Raw genomic sequence first — 20298 nt, 5'->3', positions numbered from 1 at the left:
ATAGAAGTGCCCATTTGGCTATATTCATCCATCCACTTTTGCATAATTACAGAGCAGCAATCTAATTGTTTAAAGATGAATTCCCGCTACGTTAAGTGGTTGCTACACTAACTCATGTGATAACCAGGAAGCTTTGAGTGGTTAGCTCTTCATGTAGCAAGCAGGGGAGAAAAAATCATGGCAAGGAAACCCTTTTAGCTGGCTTAAAACATCACACAAATTTCATAAATATCACACACACACACACGACTGTGGATAGAGAGGAGTTGGCTGACAGACTGGTGAGGATTAAAGCAACATTTTCTAAGAACAAATTTCAGTCTTAAGAAGCAATGAGGGAGAGATGAGGAGGAGGTCCTTTCTTCAGGTGGTCTTTAACAATGTTCATATTTCACAGCTCTGCATCTTCACACAAAACAAAGCTTTATAAGTAAAAACATAAACAAAACCATGTTTATCTTCTTGCATCGAGCGAAAATAATGATGTCTTTTCTGTGTTTTTGTTGTTGTTGGTAAAGGCCAGCATTGAAAAGATAATACAGAATACAATTTCATTTCAAGTAGATGATAGTTCTGGTATAAAACCTAATCACAGGGGAGATGACTTGCAGTTCGACATGCTTAAACCCCTTACAATCATGTCAATACATGGACTTTCATCCCGCAGCAGTGCAGGTCAAAACAGATGACAGCTTTGCTTTCATATGTGATTGGGATTTTAAATCTTAAGCATAATGCTGTCGGGGCTTGTGGTTGAAATTGTTATTGATGAAATTCACAATTAAAGGAGCAGTGTGTTGAATTTAAGGGCATCTAGAAATGAGGTTGCAGATCACCAACAACTGAATACCCCTTGCCACACTCTCATCTTCTAAGCAAGCAAATCATTTATGGGGGTCAATGTGCCTTGCAAAAAAAGCAAAAGGCCCTCTCTAGAGCCAGTGTTTGGTTTGTCCCTTCTGAGTTACTGTAGAAACATAGCGGTCCAACATGGCGGGCTCTGTAAAAGAAGACCTGCTCCCTATGCAGATGTGAAGGGCTCACTTTTAGGCAACAAAAACATTATGATTCTCAGTTTCAGCTGATTTTACATCAATGGCAAAATGATTTTTAAGATTATATTCTATTTCTGCCAATAGATCACCATAAATCCCACACACTGACCCTTTAAAGAAATCAATAGTCACAAAACCAACATTGTATAAGTAGAATTATAGGTAGAGTGATCTATCACAGACCAAAAGAGTTAATTATATATAAATAATTCCACACAGTACAAGCAGAGAGGATCAGCTGAATACCATTATAACCACGAACTCCTGTCCACACATGGCATGTAAAGTACCAATGCAGATCCGATACTGGTGTGATTTATTTGGGTTGCGGGTTTTCTGTTGCATTACATTAAGTGTCTGAGATCGTTTTGCACACAGAACGGCTGAAGGAAGAGCTGCAGTGATTCAGAGGGAAACTTCCACAGCACTGCGCTTTGAGGGGCCGTGTGCCGTTGCTGATGACTAACGATGATGGCTCTTTGCTGCTTTGCTCAGGGCTTTCTTTTTTGTTTCTGTTTCAAGGCTCTTTCACTGCTCTCCTAAACCAGTACAGAGATTCAAAACGTATCAGGGACCCTTTAGTGCACAATGAGTTGGTACAGCTCATTATAATTAATGTGTCACAAATCAAGGGTTATAGGTGTTTATGTGTAATGCAAATTATGCACCCATGACATCAAAGGCAAAATAATAAACCATGCTGCAAAACATTCACTTATACAGCTTGCAATATTTGTGAACTGGAGGACAGGAGGCATACAAATTGCACAAATAACAACAGTGTAATCAGTCTGTGAGAAAAAAAGCTATTATATCCATGTAGCAAATATAATTCCTCAAGAGGAAAATTGAATTCTTTGAACACAGAAGGTAGAAAATTACTTTTTCACCATGGTGACTGTGTTCTATAGTAAAAAAATAAATAAAAAAATTCCAGGCAAGCTTCTGGGCCACTTTGTTCCAAAACAACACTCTAGAGGTTTGTGATTACCATGAAAAAGAATTTAATAAAACTTATTTCAAATGCAACTAATTATTTTTCACCCTAAAAGATGCATCACAGATTGTAAGACCCTAAATATCTAGAGATGATGCCTGCAGATTTTCATCCATACAAAGTTCAAATAAAGAATCCAGGGGGAAATGGCTGTTCACCTCAGCTCATTCTCTTAATCCAATTGTTACTTGCAGATGCAAACAAAAATAAAACGGTGAAATAATAGCCTTTAGCCAAAATAAATCCTTATCCAACATCACAAAAGTCAGTCCCTATTATTATTTTTGTGCAGTGCAGACAGTCTTTGTTTTGTTCCAGCAGGTTGTCTCTGTAATTAGTACAGAAAGATGAATCATCCCTTTTCAATGCGCACCAACAGATAGCAGAAACAGGGACTGAGTGAAAATAAACTCTTCTAAAAATGTCAGGAAACATAAAACAAGCAAAAACTGTCCATTTCAACAAGCCATTTAATCTTGTATTCAGATTTGAAGTTCTGCCAGCGGGATGATGTAAGTGTTTGTTGTATGAATCGGTGTTTCCAAGGCAACTTCATTTCGTAGATTTTATTTTTTCCTGGACGTTATCTGCCTTATTTGCAAGACAAACTCTTCGAAGAAGTGACGCTACATCGCAAACATGGTAATTAGCTGATCCCTTAGGAGCCACTGCGGTTTGAACAGAAAGAAAAGGGAGCTGATAAAACAACAACTGGATAACAGAAGTGGAGGTGACACGGCTATCAGTCAAGTCAGGTATCATCAATCAACACTGCCATCAACGCCGCTCGGCAAATTAAGATGGATGACAGAGATGTGGTTGTATTATCATCACATTGACTTTGAGCCACAAATGTAGTGAGTTTTGACATTTGCAGTCTCAGGTTAGAAATTCGCTGCCAGTCACCTTTCAAGGCCCCCCTTCAGCCAATTATTACACCAGCAGGTGCAGACACATCCATCCATTACCTGTCAGCTATGTAAATATGGTGAATTCACAATTCACAAAGCATCAATTCAAACCCCTCTCTATTCATCTGAGAGAGCGAGAGAGAGAGAGAGACGAAGAGTTCTGCTTCCTCCTGCTCGGCTCTCTTATGTTTTAATATCATAAACAGAAGAGACGAGGGCAGAGGAGGAGGAGGAGGCGAAGAGCTTGCTAGACCGAGGTTTTGTGAGCAGGCCGGGCCTGACTCACAAGAATGAGATGTTTCCAAAAATAAAGGAGGGAGGGAGATAGAGCGAGTGAAAGAGAGCTAGAGAGAGAGAGAGAGACAGAATGTGCTGAACAGGCTGGAACACAAGAAAACGAGTGGATTAAATCCCTCCCCCACCCACACTGCCTACCCCCTCCTCCTCTTTTTTTTTTTTTTTTTCCAAAAGCCCTTGGATTCATCACAAAACATGTCGAATTAGTGGGAACAAATCGCCTGTATAAACACCCCTAAACACTTTCCCCAGTCGCCATGATGCAAAAATTAGATAAATAAATAAATAATGATGCCATTCTCAGAGCAACTTTATTAAATGCTGGAAACAGTAACCGATCCGAGCTTTAAAAAAAGAAGAAAAAAAAAAAGAAATCATCTCTGAATGCATACATATGCACAGTTCTAGATCAAATTCAGCTTGTGTTTCTTTAATATTTATTTCCTTTGCTCCTCTGGGGGCAGATGTACCCCACTGTGAGTGGACGTAAGCAGTTGTTTGCATGTTGTAAATAGGCACCATAATGTACAAGTTGGCTTTAATCATGACAGATTGCCCTCTGCAAATGCAGCACAATGAGAATACGGTCGTCTCAGCCTCCTTGCTGCGACTCATAATACTCTGAAAGCTCCTATAAGCCAGATAGCAGATTCTGAATATTTTAGTCTGTTAGGAAAATGTTTGCCATGCCTGCTAGTTTTGTCAGTTTTATCCCACAAGCTCGGTTTAATTTGAGTACAATAAAAGTGGAAACTAAAGGATGAGCCAGCTCATTGGTGGAGAAATCAAATGATCACAACACTCTATTCAATTTCCTTGTGACCCAAATATTTCTTCTCCTCTCTACGGACTACTGTAGGTACATCGTCCGTGTCATTTCAGACTTCAGTTGTATGTGTGTAGCGTCTGGTGACTAAGATGATTATCTCCACACACTCGCAGAGAGATGTAGACAGCGAGAGACCACTTGGCTTGTGATTGGTCAGCCTTACCAGATCAGAGTATTGAAGAATGCCCCGCACAAAAGCCAGCCGAATCACGCTCATTATCAAGCAGACAACGGTAACAAAAAATTACAAAGATGATGCAGATAATTTGTCATCCAGTGCATTGATTTCCCATCAGGACTCAGACGGCGTGGCAGGGTATCATGGGACCCTTTAATCTAGCATGAAAGACACGGGTAATCCTTGTTGGGGGATTACTCCCGACCAGTACTCTCTCTTCGCATATTCTAACTTTGGTGTGCGAGTGCTTAAGTACTAACCCACCAATCATGATCTATCCGTGGCTCCATCACTCATCCTAAGTCTTAGCAGCAAAGGGGACATGTTTACTCTTGACTCCTAACGCAACCAAGAGGATTTAACAGCAAAGAAACAGAACCTACGTGAGTTTATATCCTGACCTGTACTCCAAACAGGCCGCAGCAGCAGTTTTCCACTGCTCAAACCATCCATTCAAAGCGCGAGGACATTATCCTCAGATGTTTGCATTCCCAGGAACAGCTCAGTCCTTTAAGGTTTGTTCTGCACGGCACAATGTACAACATGTACGTACAGATATACCAACGCGGAACAAATTGTGTACATTTGTTCTTCATCTCTGTGCAGCCATGATAACTGCACGTGAAAGAACAAACACAAACATAAAACATATTGTGTGTATCCTGGATTAGCAATGCATCATGTTCACACTACCTACTTTTAAAGTGGAACAGCAGAGCAGCGATGGTGTAGCAATTGTCTGAAAACAGAGGAGAAAGTTAGCCGGGGTGTGTCCAAATGTAACACAATCTACATTGTACCATTTTAAAAGTTAACTCAGAAACACATTGTGATTTGGACTCTCTTTTTTGATGGGGCCAGTAGCTAGGAAGCAGAAGAAACTCCAGGAAGTTGCTGGACCTGGCCAAAAATACAAAAACAAAATCCCAGCACGTAACAACTCATTAAAAACAATTTGCAATATGTACACCCTATTTTTTTTTTTTTTTAATGAATTAATTTAAATGGTGATTAGTGAGCTGTAAAGGTGCTGGTGTTAAAAAATTAAAAAAAAAAAAAAAAAAAAAAATGGTGTCACTAAGAATAGCCAAGCTGGCCGTTTCTCTATGTTTTCAGTCTTTATTCTAAGATAAACTAAGCTAATCAATGGCTACTGGCTTAATATTTAGGATACAGACAGATAAATGGTATAAAAATGTTCATCTAGGCATATTTACAAGCATATTTTTCAAAATGTTAAACTATTCCCTGAAACCAAATAGTGTTGTCTCAGAAAGCTACACTCTTGTTCATCCTACAGCAACACAAATCCTCAATCAGGCCAAAAAATGACCAACCTCCATCCTCCAATGCTTTCACTGAGAAATCTATCATCTAATGCCCTTAATCTACCCATTCTACATAAATAACACCTGAAATAAGAGTAGAAACTGCCAGCTCTAACATTTAATGTGAAGAAGATCTCAAGGAACTTCACCATATAGCCCAGAGATTCCTTCCCTGCAAGTACATACAGGTGTGATGCCAAAGATAGAACTAGACTAAGTCCTCCTTCTAAAATTTAGCTCCAAGCAGATTTCCAGAGAAATGATCCAACTGCTAAATCTCACATTACAGGGGAAGAAAGAAAAACTACTGTTTAAATATGCAGGACGGAACCTTTGAAGCTCCATCCGCAATTTAATCAGTTAATATTTAAAGCAGGGATATTCTTTATAGAAGGCATTTGCATGATGGGCTGCAGAATTTGGGAGAGGGTGGTTGTTGAAAATGAAGTCATGACGATTGGGATATTATGTGGAAAAATCTTAATCCACGTACACTTTTTTTTTTTTTTTTTTTTTTTTCAGGCATCCTGTTTATCATTGGTATTCAGAGGCCTGCCCTGCCTGTAATAGCTTGTCAGACAATAAATGCAGCAACATTTGCAGAACCCCAACCCCGGGAATCAATATCATCATTATGTTCTGTTGTATTGGATGTTCTTTTCTCCTTTATCTCATAACCCAGTCTTTATTATCTTGGAATTATTACCAGACAATGCCATACATTAGTTTTGTGCATATTAAATCCAGATTTGGTTAACATAAGCTCAGTGTAGGCCCATGTTTCAAATTCTTTGCAAGCATATATTTTATTGTATGATCTCTTCTTATTATATCAAATTGCTTTGGAAAATCACAGGTATTTCTTCATAATAGAAAGATTATGAATGGACGGTGAGCAGGATAGCATTTAACTCTCAATGCAGCAAAAACAAAGATAAAAATAGTGAAATTTTAGGAGACACCTACACATGTAGACAGTCTAACATCTGTGATCCTCATATTATCATTCATTTGACCATTACCAATCTGCTGTGGGACATCAGCTATATAGCTGCAAAGCCATTAGAGAGCAAACTGCAGCATCTCTGACAATGTAGTGAATCAGACGCATCTAACACACTGACAGTGGATTGCTCTGCATGTAAGGGCAAAGTTAACTCAAAATTTGCCACAAACCCCACACACTGCCATGGGGTCACTGAACCATTCAGTTGTGTTCACATTTACAGACAAAAAACAAGAATAAAACAACAACAAAAGTAATTTGACCAAACATCCCATGGAAAAGTCAGTAAATGTCATTTCACAAAATGAAATAAAGTCCCAGGAGAAATTATGTAAAGCATATTGAACCATTATATGTGCAGCTTCTCAAGTGGTCACACAATCAAACAAATATGAAGAGCAGGGTGATGCCAAGACAGAAAGCAATTCTTTCATTTTCTTTTTCCAGAGTAGCTTGTCAGAAGATTGAGTCGTCCACTCCATTCCGTTCAAGGCAGCTTTCTGTATTTGAGTGCTTCTCAGCATGGACACTTACTGCACTTTAATTAAGGTTTGGCGTGCATTATACAAATAGAAAATGCTTAAGAATGCAGAAAAGCTCACATTAGATGAGCGTTTTTTTCCCCCCTTTCAAAAAAAGGTCAACGTTTGCCAGTCAACAGATGGGATTTATTAAAATTATAGACAGCAAATGAGGTCTATTGTGAGATGGGATTTTTTTCAGAGCCCATTGGTAGGCCATTAAAAAACAGAAATTGTAGCACTCAAATCCACAGAGATACAAAGAGTGACATGGATTTAGGGATGGTTGTATTATTCATTGGCAGCCAAAATCCAATAGAAAACTCTTCTGATCGTTAAATAAAAAGCTCCAGCAAAGCATTATAATTGCCTCACAAAAATGATCTGCATTTTTTTTTTTCTTTCTTTCTTTCTTCCATGATCTAACCACAAGTGCACACAGAACCAATCCCAGTAAGAAGGTAATTGCTTTGATTGTGAACAATATGTTCCTCGATGTTTCTCAGGAGAGATGGTGCCCTCGGAGGGAAAAGAGTTCAATGTGTGAGCTTGTCTGCCAGAATGAACCACTTTCAAGCCGACCACCTCTGCCTGTCATCTTCTCTCAGACGTAGAGAGAAACAGAATTACTGGGGCACTGAAATGAACATGTGAGAAAATGGGCCAGTGCTCAAAAGTGACACCATTTGTGATTTGCATATGCTGAATGAGGCTGAAATATACATAAGTGAGACATTAAATCATGCTCTAGTCTCAAGTGGTTCAATTTATATCCCAGTTCAAATAAAATCCCACAAAATGTCACGTCTTAGTTCATTAACAATTATCTCATTCATCTCTTCCTCAATCTCAAGAAGCATCTTACAGGTTTAGCATAAAGGACAAAAAGCTGATATTTGTAAAACTACACCAGGGCATTTCCTTATATCTGATTATTCCCTTAAATTTCTATATACCGTACCTGTCCTGTTTGGGTCCAAAGTGGAATGATCAATGTCCAAAATTAAACAGTAATTGTCAGCCTCATAATGAAAATGGACCCCTAATAGATATTTTTCATCAGCGGAACCTGCAATCCAGCACGCAATTACCTGGTGTGTTTACGAGCTATTTCAGCATCATATTTTGTGTTTTCAGGCTCCCAGGCAAAAGTCATTACTTAAGTGAATGGGGTTTAGACGGGGGGAAATGAAACAGGACATATTTGGGTAAAAGATACAAAATTGGGGTAGTTATAGATGGGTGGGTTATAAATCTTGCATTATTCAATTTGCACTCTATTCTTGCAGATGGACATACTGACTTTCAAACATCGTCAACATATCGTAATTACAGTCTTTTGTGGAGAAATACCACTCAATTTAAGAAGAAACATGTTGGTCTTGTGGCCTTTATTAGCCGTGTTTTAAATTTGTTCAACGAGATGAGCTCATATGACTACATTTTTTACTTTCTACGACGTAAAAAAATATCCATCATTTGTCCTTAAATGAGCTGATAAATTTGGCAAGGAAGCCAAAAAATTTGGAAAGTTTTTCTTGCAATTCGGTTATATCTATTTATTAATTTGTGGGGGAAAATGTCTTGGAAAGTCATATGCATTTTAACTGAAAAGGTTCATTTGTTCACATTTCCATATTTTCCCAGTTCATCATCATTGCAGGTCCACATCAATGTGACCTTAACAATGAGATAATGGGACAAACTGCTATGTCATTTGTGGCTACAGGGCTCTATGTAAGGGCATACATTAATCCAGAGTTCTTTTTCATTATTCCATATGGTAGTTGCATATATTACATCTCAAATTCAGTGGTAGCCCTCTTTAACACAGGAATGGGAGAAAAAAAAAACTGCAAGAGTGAATGCGCTCAGGGATATATTCATGGTGATTATTCCCATTAAATGGGAAGACACTTCACATTCAATGACAAGGTTTAGCATATATTCTGCTTTGACAAGCGGTCCCAAGGACTCAAATGGCAGAAAATATTGTGCTCTAAAAGAGACACATTTGAACATTTTATCACTTTCCCTTATAAAAAAAGCATGAACATAAATTAAACATATAAAATAGTGGTAGGAGTACCAATAATCACTTACATACAAAATTTGCACATGGTAACACACTAAGCAATCATAAACGAACAATTCCCCCCTCGCTGTTGATTGTTTTAAATGTTTTGAAAAATTCTGATGAAAATAGGTGAAAATATAACATTTAAGTGTAAGAAAATGTAAATTTTTGAACAAAGGATCTCTAAAATTACCAGTCACCATCTAGAAAACTTGGGGTTTTGCAAGTGTTTACCAGCTGTTAATATGACCATATTGAATGATCTCCACCCAATGACAGGGATAAAAACAAATTTTGCAAAATGGAAACTTTTTATTTTCAAAAAGCAACAGATTACACAGTTAACTTTCAGCAAATGCAATCCTAACTGAAACTGTACTCACATTCGGGACTTCAAACTGAAAGACTCACATACTTACACACAATCTATCTATAATATACAAAAAAGAATACATAATAAATATTAAAATGGCCACAAGAGAAAAAAGTAAGTCATTGAAAACAATCAGTAGAGAGCAAATGTAGGGAAAGTAGAAACAAGACGGTGTGCCTTAAATGTCGTTTTTTTGGGGTTTTTGTTTTTTTGTCCTTTTTTTTCCTTTTACATTTTTTACAAATTGTGCAAGATTTCATACTAAGGCTCTGGTCTTGAAGTGACTGTTGTCTGATCCACACACATCCTCGCGGTGATACGCACACACATGCACACACTGGCACACACCGGCACACACCGGCACACACACACACACACACGCACGCACGCACGCTCTCTCTCTCTCACACACAAACACACACATATACACACACTCCCTGTGCTCTGAGCACTCTGTGGGGTGTAGCAAACCATTGCAGAATAAAAAATGGGCTGCTCAGTGTATGGCCTGTGATGCTCATGGGAGTGGACCAGCTTTTTAAAAAAAAATGGACATGCACTTCACGCTGATGTGAGAAAAAAAAAAAAACTAAAAAAAAAACTCCCCTTGCATCTAAAAAACAACTTTTTAAGAGTGAATGAAAAAAAAAATTACAACTAAAAAACATGACAATATCATAACCATTAAGGCAAGAACACCCGGAGTGGCATCAGCAATACTGTAACAATATGATAGTGTTTAGGTACATGGATATGATGAAACATTTAACTACTTCTTCAATGTCTTTTTTTTTAAGCACAAGGTTGTTCTTAAAAGTAACTCTTTAAAAAAAAAAAAAAAAAAAAAAATCCAAACATCATTTCATCTTTTTTTCCATCTTTTTTTTTTGTAAAAGGTGTTAAGAAAATAACAATGCCAGACACTAGGGACATATGGATCGTAAAACTACAAGAAATAATTTCTAGTCTTAAATTGCAACTTCAAAACCACACATTGTAAATCCCCATCGTTAAGCCCCCGCCCAGTAAATGAAAAAAGATATCACTTACATTAAAACCATTTTATCCTCTTGTGATGGTGTAATTCCAACAGTCACCAAGTTTTGCTTTACTTACAGCGATTGTGTAGTCTGTTGCAAATTAAAGCATTCATTGTTTAGTTTGGGGGAAAAAAAGAAAAAAGTTGTCCTTGCAATGCAACTGGCAACTGTCGACCAAAAAAAGCATCTTTACATCTTCTTTTTAGTGCAACTCTTAAAATGTAAAACATTTCCAGTGATTCCTTGAGAGGTATCATTTCTTTGTTTCATCTTTTTTTTTTTTTTTTTTTTTTTAAATTTCATATTCATGTATTTCACACCTCACAGAATAACGCATCTTCAAAAAAATCCAAAGCAAGAGGTTTTGTTTTCATTGTTTTGTCAAATCTTTTTTCATTTTTTTCATATTTTTTTTTTTTTTTTCTTTTTCAACTTTTTGCTTCTCTGCATTGGCATGGCCTTCCACAATGTCTGTTTACTAGAACATAAACACAGGAGGGGATCCATACCTCCTGTGCATTCACTTCAGCCTCCATGTTTGATACGTTTCATACTCAATCACCCCAGCAGAACCTCGTGATTGACAGTCCACCTTCTACCTCTGAAAAGAAGGGTTAGGAGAAGGAGGAACAGGAGGAAACTGGAGGATGAGGAGAAGAGAGATAGAAAGAGAGAGTGCGCTGTACAGTGGGAACGAGCCCAGATCAAGATCAATCAGGGTAACAGAGACATAGATGAGGAAAAAAAAACCACAGCAAAACCATCATATAACGCAGTAGGGTTCCCTTGGTAACCTGGATTTTCTGCAGTAGAGGAGTGTGGTGCTGAAGCAGCGCCGAAGCTCCCTGTTGGAGAAGATGCAGATAAAAGGATTGACCCCAGCCTGGGCAAAGCTCATCCACACGGCTGCTGTCAGGTAGCCCCCAGGGACCACTGGGCCCCTTGCAAACACCCGCCAGTAACAGGCGACCAGGTAGGGCCCCCACAGTGCCAGGAAGAAAAAAGTCATGATGTAGAACATCCTACTAATCCTCTTCTCTGTTTTAAATTCATCCAATACCAGAAGACGCCGGCGGCCCGCTGCGTTGCTGTTCTGCCGGATGCCCAGCAAAGTAGGCGGGGTCGGGCCTCGACCAAATCCAGCCAGCCAGTTGGCCGCCGCCTGCCCACTGGCGCCCGGCCCGTGGAAGGTCCAGTTCTGGCTGACGGCAGGCACGAACTGGACAGGCTTCATCTTTCGACGGTCGTGGACGAAGAAGATGAGCTTGAGGTAAACCAGCTGTGTGGCCAGGAGGATGAGCGCCAGCAGGAGCATGAAGCCCAGTGAATCATTCGCCCTGAAAGAACGGTGCTGGAACGTGCACTGGTCCTCCTCCCGGATAAAAGAGTACGTCCCTACATCTAGCACCGGCGGGAAGGCCATAGCCACTGACAACGTCCACACCATGCAGATGACAGCCAAACACGTCCAGAAAGTTAGCCTCTTGGTGTAGAAACGGTGATGTGCGATGGCCAGGTAGCGGGTGACGCTGACACAGAATAGCATGAACGCTGTGTGGAAACAGGAGAGGACACCCAGGAAGGCGATCACCTTGCAGGTCAGCGTGCCATAGGTCCAGGCAGATCCGTTCTTGACTGAGGTGAAGACAAAGGGGAAGCAGATGGCGGAGCGCAGGATATCAGAGGCGCACAGGTCCAGCAGGAAATAGTAGGGCGCTCGATGCAGGCTCTTGTCTTTGACCAGCAGGATGGAGATCAGGAGGTTTCCAACCACACCGACTCCGATGATGAAACCCAGAGAGGTCAGTTTGAGGAACGTGGCGAGAGGAGAGACATTCTGCAAGATGGTGTGGTCCCCTGCATGGCTATAGTTCGCCATAGATGGAGGAGGGATCATAAAGATAGCGGAATAGCTTCAGCCAAGTATCATGATCTAGAGGTGGCAGGGGGAGGCGTTAGATCCATTTGGCGGTGTGCTTTGAAGAGGTTTCCAGGCATATAGGCAACCTCTCCTCTAAGGCATCCTTTGTTCCTTTGTCTCATCACACCTAAAAAAAAATCCCTGAAAAATATCATCCACCCATCAGCATTCAGTCCTCAACAACAGCTGCATTGTTTTCAATTGCACTTGCACAATCTAGAATGTGATCATTTCCCTCTGTCTGTCATTTATTTAATTATTTGCTTTGCGTTTTAACATCGTTTGGAGTGGCTCAGTGCAGAGCTATGCCTCAGCCTGAATACTTTGTCTACAGAGAAATGCAGACAGACAGTGATCGAGCTTGATTAGACTAAAGCATTAATCCGTCACAGTGATAGAAATTCCCCTTCATGTGGAATGTCCTGAACAAAAGCACCAAGATGTCAAAAAAAAAAAAAAAAAAAAAAAAAAAAAAAAACACAGTCCAGCCTTCATTAATAAAGCGACGCATTTTTTTTTTTATTGTATTTGTATTACCGTGTATGTCGGGAAGAAGGGAGTTACACAGAAACCAGGGCTCGGATTGGATTTTTTTTTTTTAGAGGGGGGGGGGGCATTTTCGGCGCACCGTGAAACATTAAGAAAAATGCAGTCCAAAATAAGCTCTTCTTGATCACACCCTACACCCTGCAGAACAGAGGAAGGATCTGTAAATCGGCGAATGCCTCGAATAAAGTCGCCCTACCTTCGTGCATTATGGAAAAACGACGGAGGGGCGCATACACAACAAAGCATCCGTGTTTTTGTCTGATTAAAGGTTAACTGGATTACGGGTCTTACGTTAATAAGCAGTGTTTTCATTAGGGCGTCTATTGAATCAGCCTCCATTTTCCACATCATCTTTTATCCTCCAATTGTGATTACAAAGAGTTGAGAGAACATGATTTGTAATACTGGCACTATGAGCCGCATTTCGGCAGAATTGAGCTTTTTAAGGCGCGGGTGTGATTATCAGTGAGGATGGATGAAAAGGATGGTTAGAAATGACAACAACAAGACTGCTGGGAACAATGTTACGGGATGCTCTAGTCACTATGTGTATTTTGAAAATATTGCATAGCCTATGGTAATGTCTGATTTCTTAAATAAAGGCGTCTGTGTCTACTTACGCTTTAAATGCGTCCTCCGAGTGTCAGTCGAGTATATTATACGCGTTTGAATCCGATAGTTTTCAGTTAGAAACACAACAGAATGAAATGATCGTCTTTGCATCCCATTCGGCTGCATGAAGCATAACAGTGTAGCAGATCCGCACGTCCATTACACTAGAATAATTTCCAAGTCCCCGCTATGAATTGCCCAGAATCGCAGCCACCACACAAGACAAGGCCAAAAAAAAAGAGAGAAGAAACCGAGAGAGACAGCCGATCACAAGATCAATCAAAATCCTACCTGTTGATAATCCTATTTCGTGTCCCTCCTGTTGGTTATTTACATTGCACTAGTCGGATTTTTGCTGTTTTAAAAAGCCTGATTTGTTGCCTGCCCCCTTTTTTCCTCCACGGTGAATATCCTACAGTAAACGGAGCGCACTGCGCATGCGCCCTGCATCCCTATTTGTGATCCAAGACGCGTCTTGTCTCTTGTTGCAGCAGCAGCAGCGGCAGCAACTCCGTCTCTCACACGGTAACATCTGCTCAACGGGGCCGCTGCTGTCAGGTAACGCGTTACAGCAGTACTCGGGTAACGGATTATCATTTTACTGAGACTACTGAGTGTAGATGAAAATAAAAATGTATCCTAATGCTGACTGTTTTTTCCGATTACTTATAATCTCTTTCAGATGTGAAAATTATGAATTTTCAATCAAGGCCAATCATCTATTTTTCTTAGCTTATTTTTTTTTTTTTTATCTCATGTGACCCTTTTCGTGCTAATAATATCCTTATCATATATATTATAGGCGCTAGCATTTGGTTTATATTATAGTAGCTACCTGTCCATTCATTTAGCTCATACACCTTCCACTCCAGAAACGTCGACTGTTATGTACAAAGTGAAGGGTTAAATCAGGAAGCCTCGTTCACCTCATGGTAGAATGACTCCCTCTGTACTGTATATACATAATTGACAAGCACTTTGCACACTGTTGTTCATTTTGCCCAGACAGCATGATAAATTCATAGGATTTGATTTCCATGTATGGAGAGCTGTGATGTCATGAGCAGTGTAACAAGTGAGCAATGATTCAGACAGCGTCGTGTACACACGCTTACATATTTCACACACACACACACACACACACACACACACACACACACACACACACACACACACACACACACACACACACACACACATGAAGAAAAAAAAACAGCAGTGAGAGGGTGGCTTTTCTACCTATGCTATGAAACATAAATTAATTATTGTAATGTAGGAGATGCTGGTGACTGATACAGCTATACGTGACATTGTGGACAGAGCAGATTTTTATTTTCTCTGATAAAAAAATAAAATAAAAAAAAAAGCTGCTAAGAGTCAATGGGCTGTCAGTTGTTTTTTTTTTCTTTTTTACAATCAGTTTTTACAAACATGGCAACCCATCCACTGGGCTACATTCTTGTATTGGAGGTTGACATTGGGTGATTAAACAGCACTTCACAATTAAAGCAAAAGTGAATATCTGGGATGGTATAATATTCCCTAAAGAGTAATGGCTCATTTAAGTCCTATTTTGATGTATAATTATCAACCTATGATCATTTGAATCATCATTTATATGAGGTAATAATACTACTTCCAGAAATTAATTGTAAGATTAATACTTGGGAAAAAAAAAAAAGTATTAGCCTTATTTGCACGAGGTTTTAAAAGTGTAAAAATCCAACACATTACAAGAATTGTAAATAAAATGATATTTGAATGAACAATATAGTAATGGTTACCTCATCAATGTAAGTAATAATATCAGATTTTAGTTCATTTATAAGCAAAAATGCCCAAACCTTCCTGCCCCCAGTTTATCATATGTGACCATTTGATGTTTTTTTTGTTCATTATAAGATGCATTTTGGAGTCTTTTAGAGTCAGACACGACATGTCAGCTTGGAGTTTAACGAAATGTGATGGGCATCTTAAACTTTCTTCTGCTATTTTATAAACAATCAATATTTCATCAATATCAAAAATATTCATCAGCTTGGGCCCTAATTTCCACTCATGATCTTTATCACTACAGCACATCCACTTCAACCCATGATATTTAGCTTTAAAAGCGAATCTGCAGTTAAAACTTTTGACATCTTGAAGTTGGATCTGCTCAATTCTGCGGCATCGAAGCACTGTTTCCACACACAGGAGTCGTATCAGATGAATCGATTTATTCTTTACAAAGCTAAAAATCACATGGTTTATAAGCTCGACACAGCAAAAGAAACTCAACTTCTGAGATATTGTGCTTCAAAGAAAAGCAATGCGGTGTTGCACACTGAAAGCACACAGCAGGAAATCACTTGATTCCGTCAGGCACGGAAAGTATGCGCAACAATGCAGCGCAGCAGTCTTTTCATTATGAAGGCAACGGTGTTTGGTCCTTAATCTCAGCAACGCGACGAAGAAAAAGTTCCTGGTTTTGGACTCCTTGGATGTTTCGCACCTTCTCCAACTCCACGTGCCCCCCCCCCCCCCCCCCGTTGAATTCGCCGCATCACTTCCAGTAAGGCACGTTTTCTTGTCAGCCGTTACGACGCTGACGTCGTGCCAGCAGGCCTGTGGTTTAGGAGATTAGGGAGTAGTTGCGGTGGATGGTTATGGGACAGGGGCGGAACAGGCGCGCTATCCGAGGGAGCCTCTCTCATCACAGCTGTCCGTTCCGTCTCCGCGCGTACCAGCCGAGGAAGGCGCAGAAACCCACCACGGACAGGACGCTGCAGAGCAGCAGGGCTAAAGCGTCGCCCGCGTCGTATGCCTCCGCCGGGGGGATCAGGGAGAAAAACACAAGCCAGACGACCACTGCAGCGGTTGGAAGTTCGAGTTTGGGAGCCATGTTGAGCTTTTCTGCTGTTGCTGTTGACTTTCGGGAAGCTGGGGCGCCTGCGTCATCGTCAGATGACAGCGACATAGCGGCAGGATTTCCTGGTTCGCTTAGCCAATGGCAGCGCTGATTCATTTTAACCCTGGATGGGTTTTTTTTCCCTCCCCCTCCCCGTATCAGCAGCCATTTATTCTGTGACATGAAAATATAATTGCACTGCTCTGCTGTGGATTGTTTATTTATTTTTCTATAGATCAAATGAAAAGGCAAACTAATCCTGCACTTCAAAACTCCTGTAATTATCCTGCAGTGAGTGGATTTGTGACACTCTCCCTCTCGTTAGTGACGATCAGGCCGACAGGCTGTCAGTACTTCATGTCTCTGCCTCTCAGGCCCTGCTATAAACAAATGAGACTATTTTGCATTAGTCAGGCTCATCAACAGTTCTTGTTTGAAGCTTTATATTCTCTCTGAATACAAACACAAGCTGACATGCACAGGCTGTAAATGTATGTTGCATGAGACACTCGCTGGATATGGTCAGAAAAAAAACAACAACATGCACATTACAGCTCACTATAGAAGATATTAGCTGCCTTAAGGTTTGTGAACTTTCCTGATCCATTTGACTATTTTGATTTCGACAGAAAGGGTGTTTTACATTAAAAGAAATCTTCAGGTCCAACCCAACTGCTCTGCTTTGCCTCACTACACCTCTGATATCCTGAAACGCTGCTTCAAACCAGCCGTGCTGCGAGACTAAATGCGCCGACACCTCAACTTGTGCTACAAATTGTTTGGCTGATCGAGCTGTGGGTTTCTTGTTTTTTTTGTGTGTGCAGGTTGTGTGTCTCTGTGTGCTCTCCTGGGGCACTCTGCCTGTAATTTAATTAGCACGCAGGAGCCAAAGTAAAATATTGACCTTGTACGGCTGCCATACCTCTGTACCTGCCTGCTCTGGGCGAGGAGATGAATAGGCACTCGTTCCCCTCTGCACGCTCGTCTTGTTTTCACATCATATGCTCTCTCACCTGCTCCTGCTGTCTGTTTGGCAGATCGTCTCGCATATACGCGCACATACACAGGAGTTTTTAGGAGGCCCGTCTAATCTCTCTGGCTGTCTTCAACAGACAACGTGGCAATTACAAGCTCATCAAAGAGCCTCTCATTTAGGATATACAGTAAATCAAAACAGTGTAATTGTTTTATTTGTATCCAGTTCTGTAAATCATATTCCAATTTGATCTTTCTTTGTGCGTGATTAAACCAGAACTGTCCTCAGATCTCCCATTCAGTCTGCTGTAACTACGATGGTAGAGTCACATAGCCGCAGCAGCAATTACCCTGGATTTCAGCTGTATTGGTAATTGATCAGTGGGAGGATGAGATAATATCCAGAAATGAGAGTGTTTTGTCTAACGGGCGAGGGCAGTGACATTAATCTTCCCAATATATGTATCCTGCATTGTAATGTGCTGCTCTGCACCCGGAGGCCCTGTACTTAAATTGGTACACTCAGGAGGAGACTGAAAAGGATTGTGTACGGTCTGCATACACACCAGTCGGGAGACAATATCAAAACACAGTCACTTTCACCCAAAATGTAAATTGAATTCTCCTCACTGGTTCGTGCAAGGAAATAATGATACTACATCATAGGCCTGCATAGCCTGCCAACATTGATACAAGAAGGTTTTCTACATTTTTCATCATGCACACGGTGTAGAACGTTGTACTGTTAGTGATTTGAGACTTTTACAGTGAGGTCAAATAAATCTGGGACCACGTGGATAATCTGTCATATTTACATTGAAAACCTTGAAATAATCAGAAAGTTTGACGATTTGTTGACATTTTAAAAAAAAACATTAAAAGTCATGACGTGCAAAATTGAGCAAAGATAACGTTGCCCAGTAGGTAGGGAAAAAGTCATCCTATTTTATTATTTTAGATGTAAAAAAGTTGTTTTAGTTTGGCGGAGTCCACAGTGGCATGACTGTTTCCTGTAGTGTTTAACTGCCAATCAAAGAAAACAGAGAGTTGATTGATTTGATAGTTTTTGTAAGAAAAAAGAGCGAGTTAGGCCTCCCAGTTGTTGGCCTAACTCGATGAAGGTACTGTAGGTGCCCACTTGACAGCCCCAGTGAGATACTGCACACATGTGTTGCGAAGGCTTTGTAACCAACTGTCAACTTTGTCAAGTGTCTTTACTTTGGTGTATGAGCATAGCATGCCTCATGTTAGCATAGCATCCTGTGAATTTGAGAGGCATTTTTAATATTGAGTCAGTCAACCCTTGCGGTGTTAATTTGCATTGGTATGGCACTTTGTGTGTACTTTCACTTTCAAACAAAATAGGTTAGCAATTAAATTCGAACTCCTTTGTACACGAGGTCAGATTTCCCTGAGTTGTGTCACATTCAATGAAGCATGTGTTCAAATGACAGAGGTGGATTTGATCAACTCATCAGAGGCTTGACGGGTAAATCAGCTTGGAGTAATTCCTCATTCGTTATAAATATGTCTGTCCCTCAATTTTCCAGCAGAATATTGCTTAGTAAGTAGCTGGCTACACAGACGGTGTCTAAAAGGACAGAACATGGCACTCTTAAGCATGTTGTGGAAACTGAATCAGTTGCATCCTCATCCTGATTAGGCAGCTCTAATAAGTATTATGTACAACATGTGTGGAGTCTGCCCCACAAAAAAGGGAATTTACAGTCCCTTCATTAAACTCTGTAAAATATAATATTGTGTATTTGAATGTTCTCTTAAAACATTTTTTTTTAACAGTTTTCAGCTATTTAAATATTCATTCGGTACAAGTCTCTAGTTTAAATAATTCCTCATTGCTTTTCATATTTGTTTGGCTTGATTATTTTGAACATTGAGATTATCTGTCCATAAATGACAAAGTGAAAAGTCCCAATTTTTCTAATCCTTGGTTTTGTCCACATCGTGCATTCTCGCTTACTTTCCACAACAGTGAAGACAGAGTTCCCCCTTTACCAAAAAGCACAAAACATCTCGAGCTGAAGATTAATTACGTTCAGAAATTGGTTTCTCAGAACACACTGAAAAGCTGACCCTTTAAAGCAATTGCTGCTTTTGTAGTGGCTCAGTGCACCGTCCATAATGAATTGCACTGTGAGAGACATGACAAATGGATTTTCCTGTGTCTTTTGTGGTTGTGTTCGAGATGTTAAAAATGTTTAAGAGGGCTTGAATCAACACCAGGAAAAGAAAGGAAGGGCAGCTTGGTCCTGCGTAACATAGTGTTGGACCACATTGACTCACGCTGTTAGGGACGTGGGATGAGCTGAAACACATCACAAACCTGCAAAAAAGACAAATGACGCAGTGTAATTATCTATTCATATTGGGAGCTGAGAGGGAGTCTGAGGGTGGACGCTTGACAATCACGCATCTGAGTGTTACGCTAACAGTTGTATAATGCTTGAAAGGGTAATCAATTCGTCCTTACATTGTTGCTCAGTTCTGCTTGAGATAATTCATCACAGTGAATATTTAGTCATCGTTACTACAACACCAGAGTCATGTTATCATCACATAACAGTTGTAACCCCCCCCCCCTCCACACCCTCAGTGCATTCGAGTGATATTAGAGAGCCGCCAATCACCTTCAGAAGTCAGAAAATCCAACCTAAGATAAAACACCACTGTTCTTATATCTGACTTTTCTTCTGGCCAAGTCTCACATTTCAGTTTTAC

At 40.2% G+C, this 20298-nt stretch overlaps 2 protein-coding genes across 3 annotated transcripts; both read right to left on the bottom strand.

Annotated features, from left to right (window-relative positions):
• Positions 1-7247: 7247 nt before the first annotated feature.
• On the bottom strand, positions 7248-14144 carry gpr85 (G protein-coupled receptor 85). 2 transcript variants are annotated; one of them, XM_069156850.1, is made up of 2 exons: positions 13703-14144; positions 7248-12674 (listed from the first exon to the last, which is right to left on the bottom strand). In XM_069156850.1, exon 2 carries the CDS (start codon positions 12507-12509, stop codon positions 11376-11378), a length of 1134 nt encoding a protein of 377 aa, XP_069012951.1. In that variant the 5' UTR covers positions 12510-12674; positions 13703-14144; the 3' UTR covers positions 7248-11375. The 2 variants fall into 2 exon arrangements, with proteins under 2 accessions (XP_069012951.1, XP_069012952.1); XM_069156851.1 differs by having other exon boundaries at positions 13986-14144.
• A 1749-nt stretch (positions 14145-15893) lies between these two features.
• LOC138202637 (small integral membrane protein 30) lies at positions 15894-16655 on the bottom strand. Its single transcript, XM_069156848.1, has one exon. It carries the CDS (start codon positions 16651-16653, stop codon positions 16390-16392), a length of 264 nt encoding a protein of 87 aa, XP_069012949.1. The 5' UTR covers positions 16654-16655; the 3' UTR covers positions 15894-16389.
• Between the last annotated feature and the right edge of the window lie 3643 nt (positions 16656-20298).

This window comes from Embiotoca jacksoni, unplaced genomic scaffold (genome assembly GCF_022577435.1).
Source record: "Embiotoca jacksoni isolate LCO1_2020_lvr unplaced genomic scaffold, fEmbJac1.0.p SCAF_21, whole genome shotgun sequence".
NCBI classification, from domain to species: domain Eukaryota; kingdom Metazoa; phylum Chordata; class Actinopteri; family Embiotocidae; genus Embiotoca; species Embiotoca jacksoni.
Note: the sequence above shows the minus strand (reverse complement) of the source record. Positions and strands in the feature narration are given on the sequence as shown.

What these genes read in the sequence shown, in the direction of transcription:
- gpr85 (XM_069156850.1), bottom strand. Translation starts at nt 12,509, where the DNA reads ATGATCCCTCCTCCATCTATGGCGAACTATAGCCATGCAGGGGACCAC.
- LOC138202637 (XM_069156848.1), bottom strand. Translation starts at nt 16,653, where the DNA reads ATGTCGCTGTCATCTGACGATGACGCAGGCGCCCCAGCTTCCCGAAAG.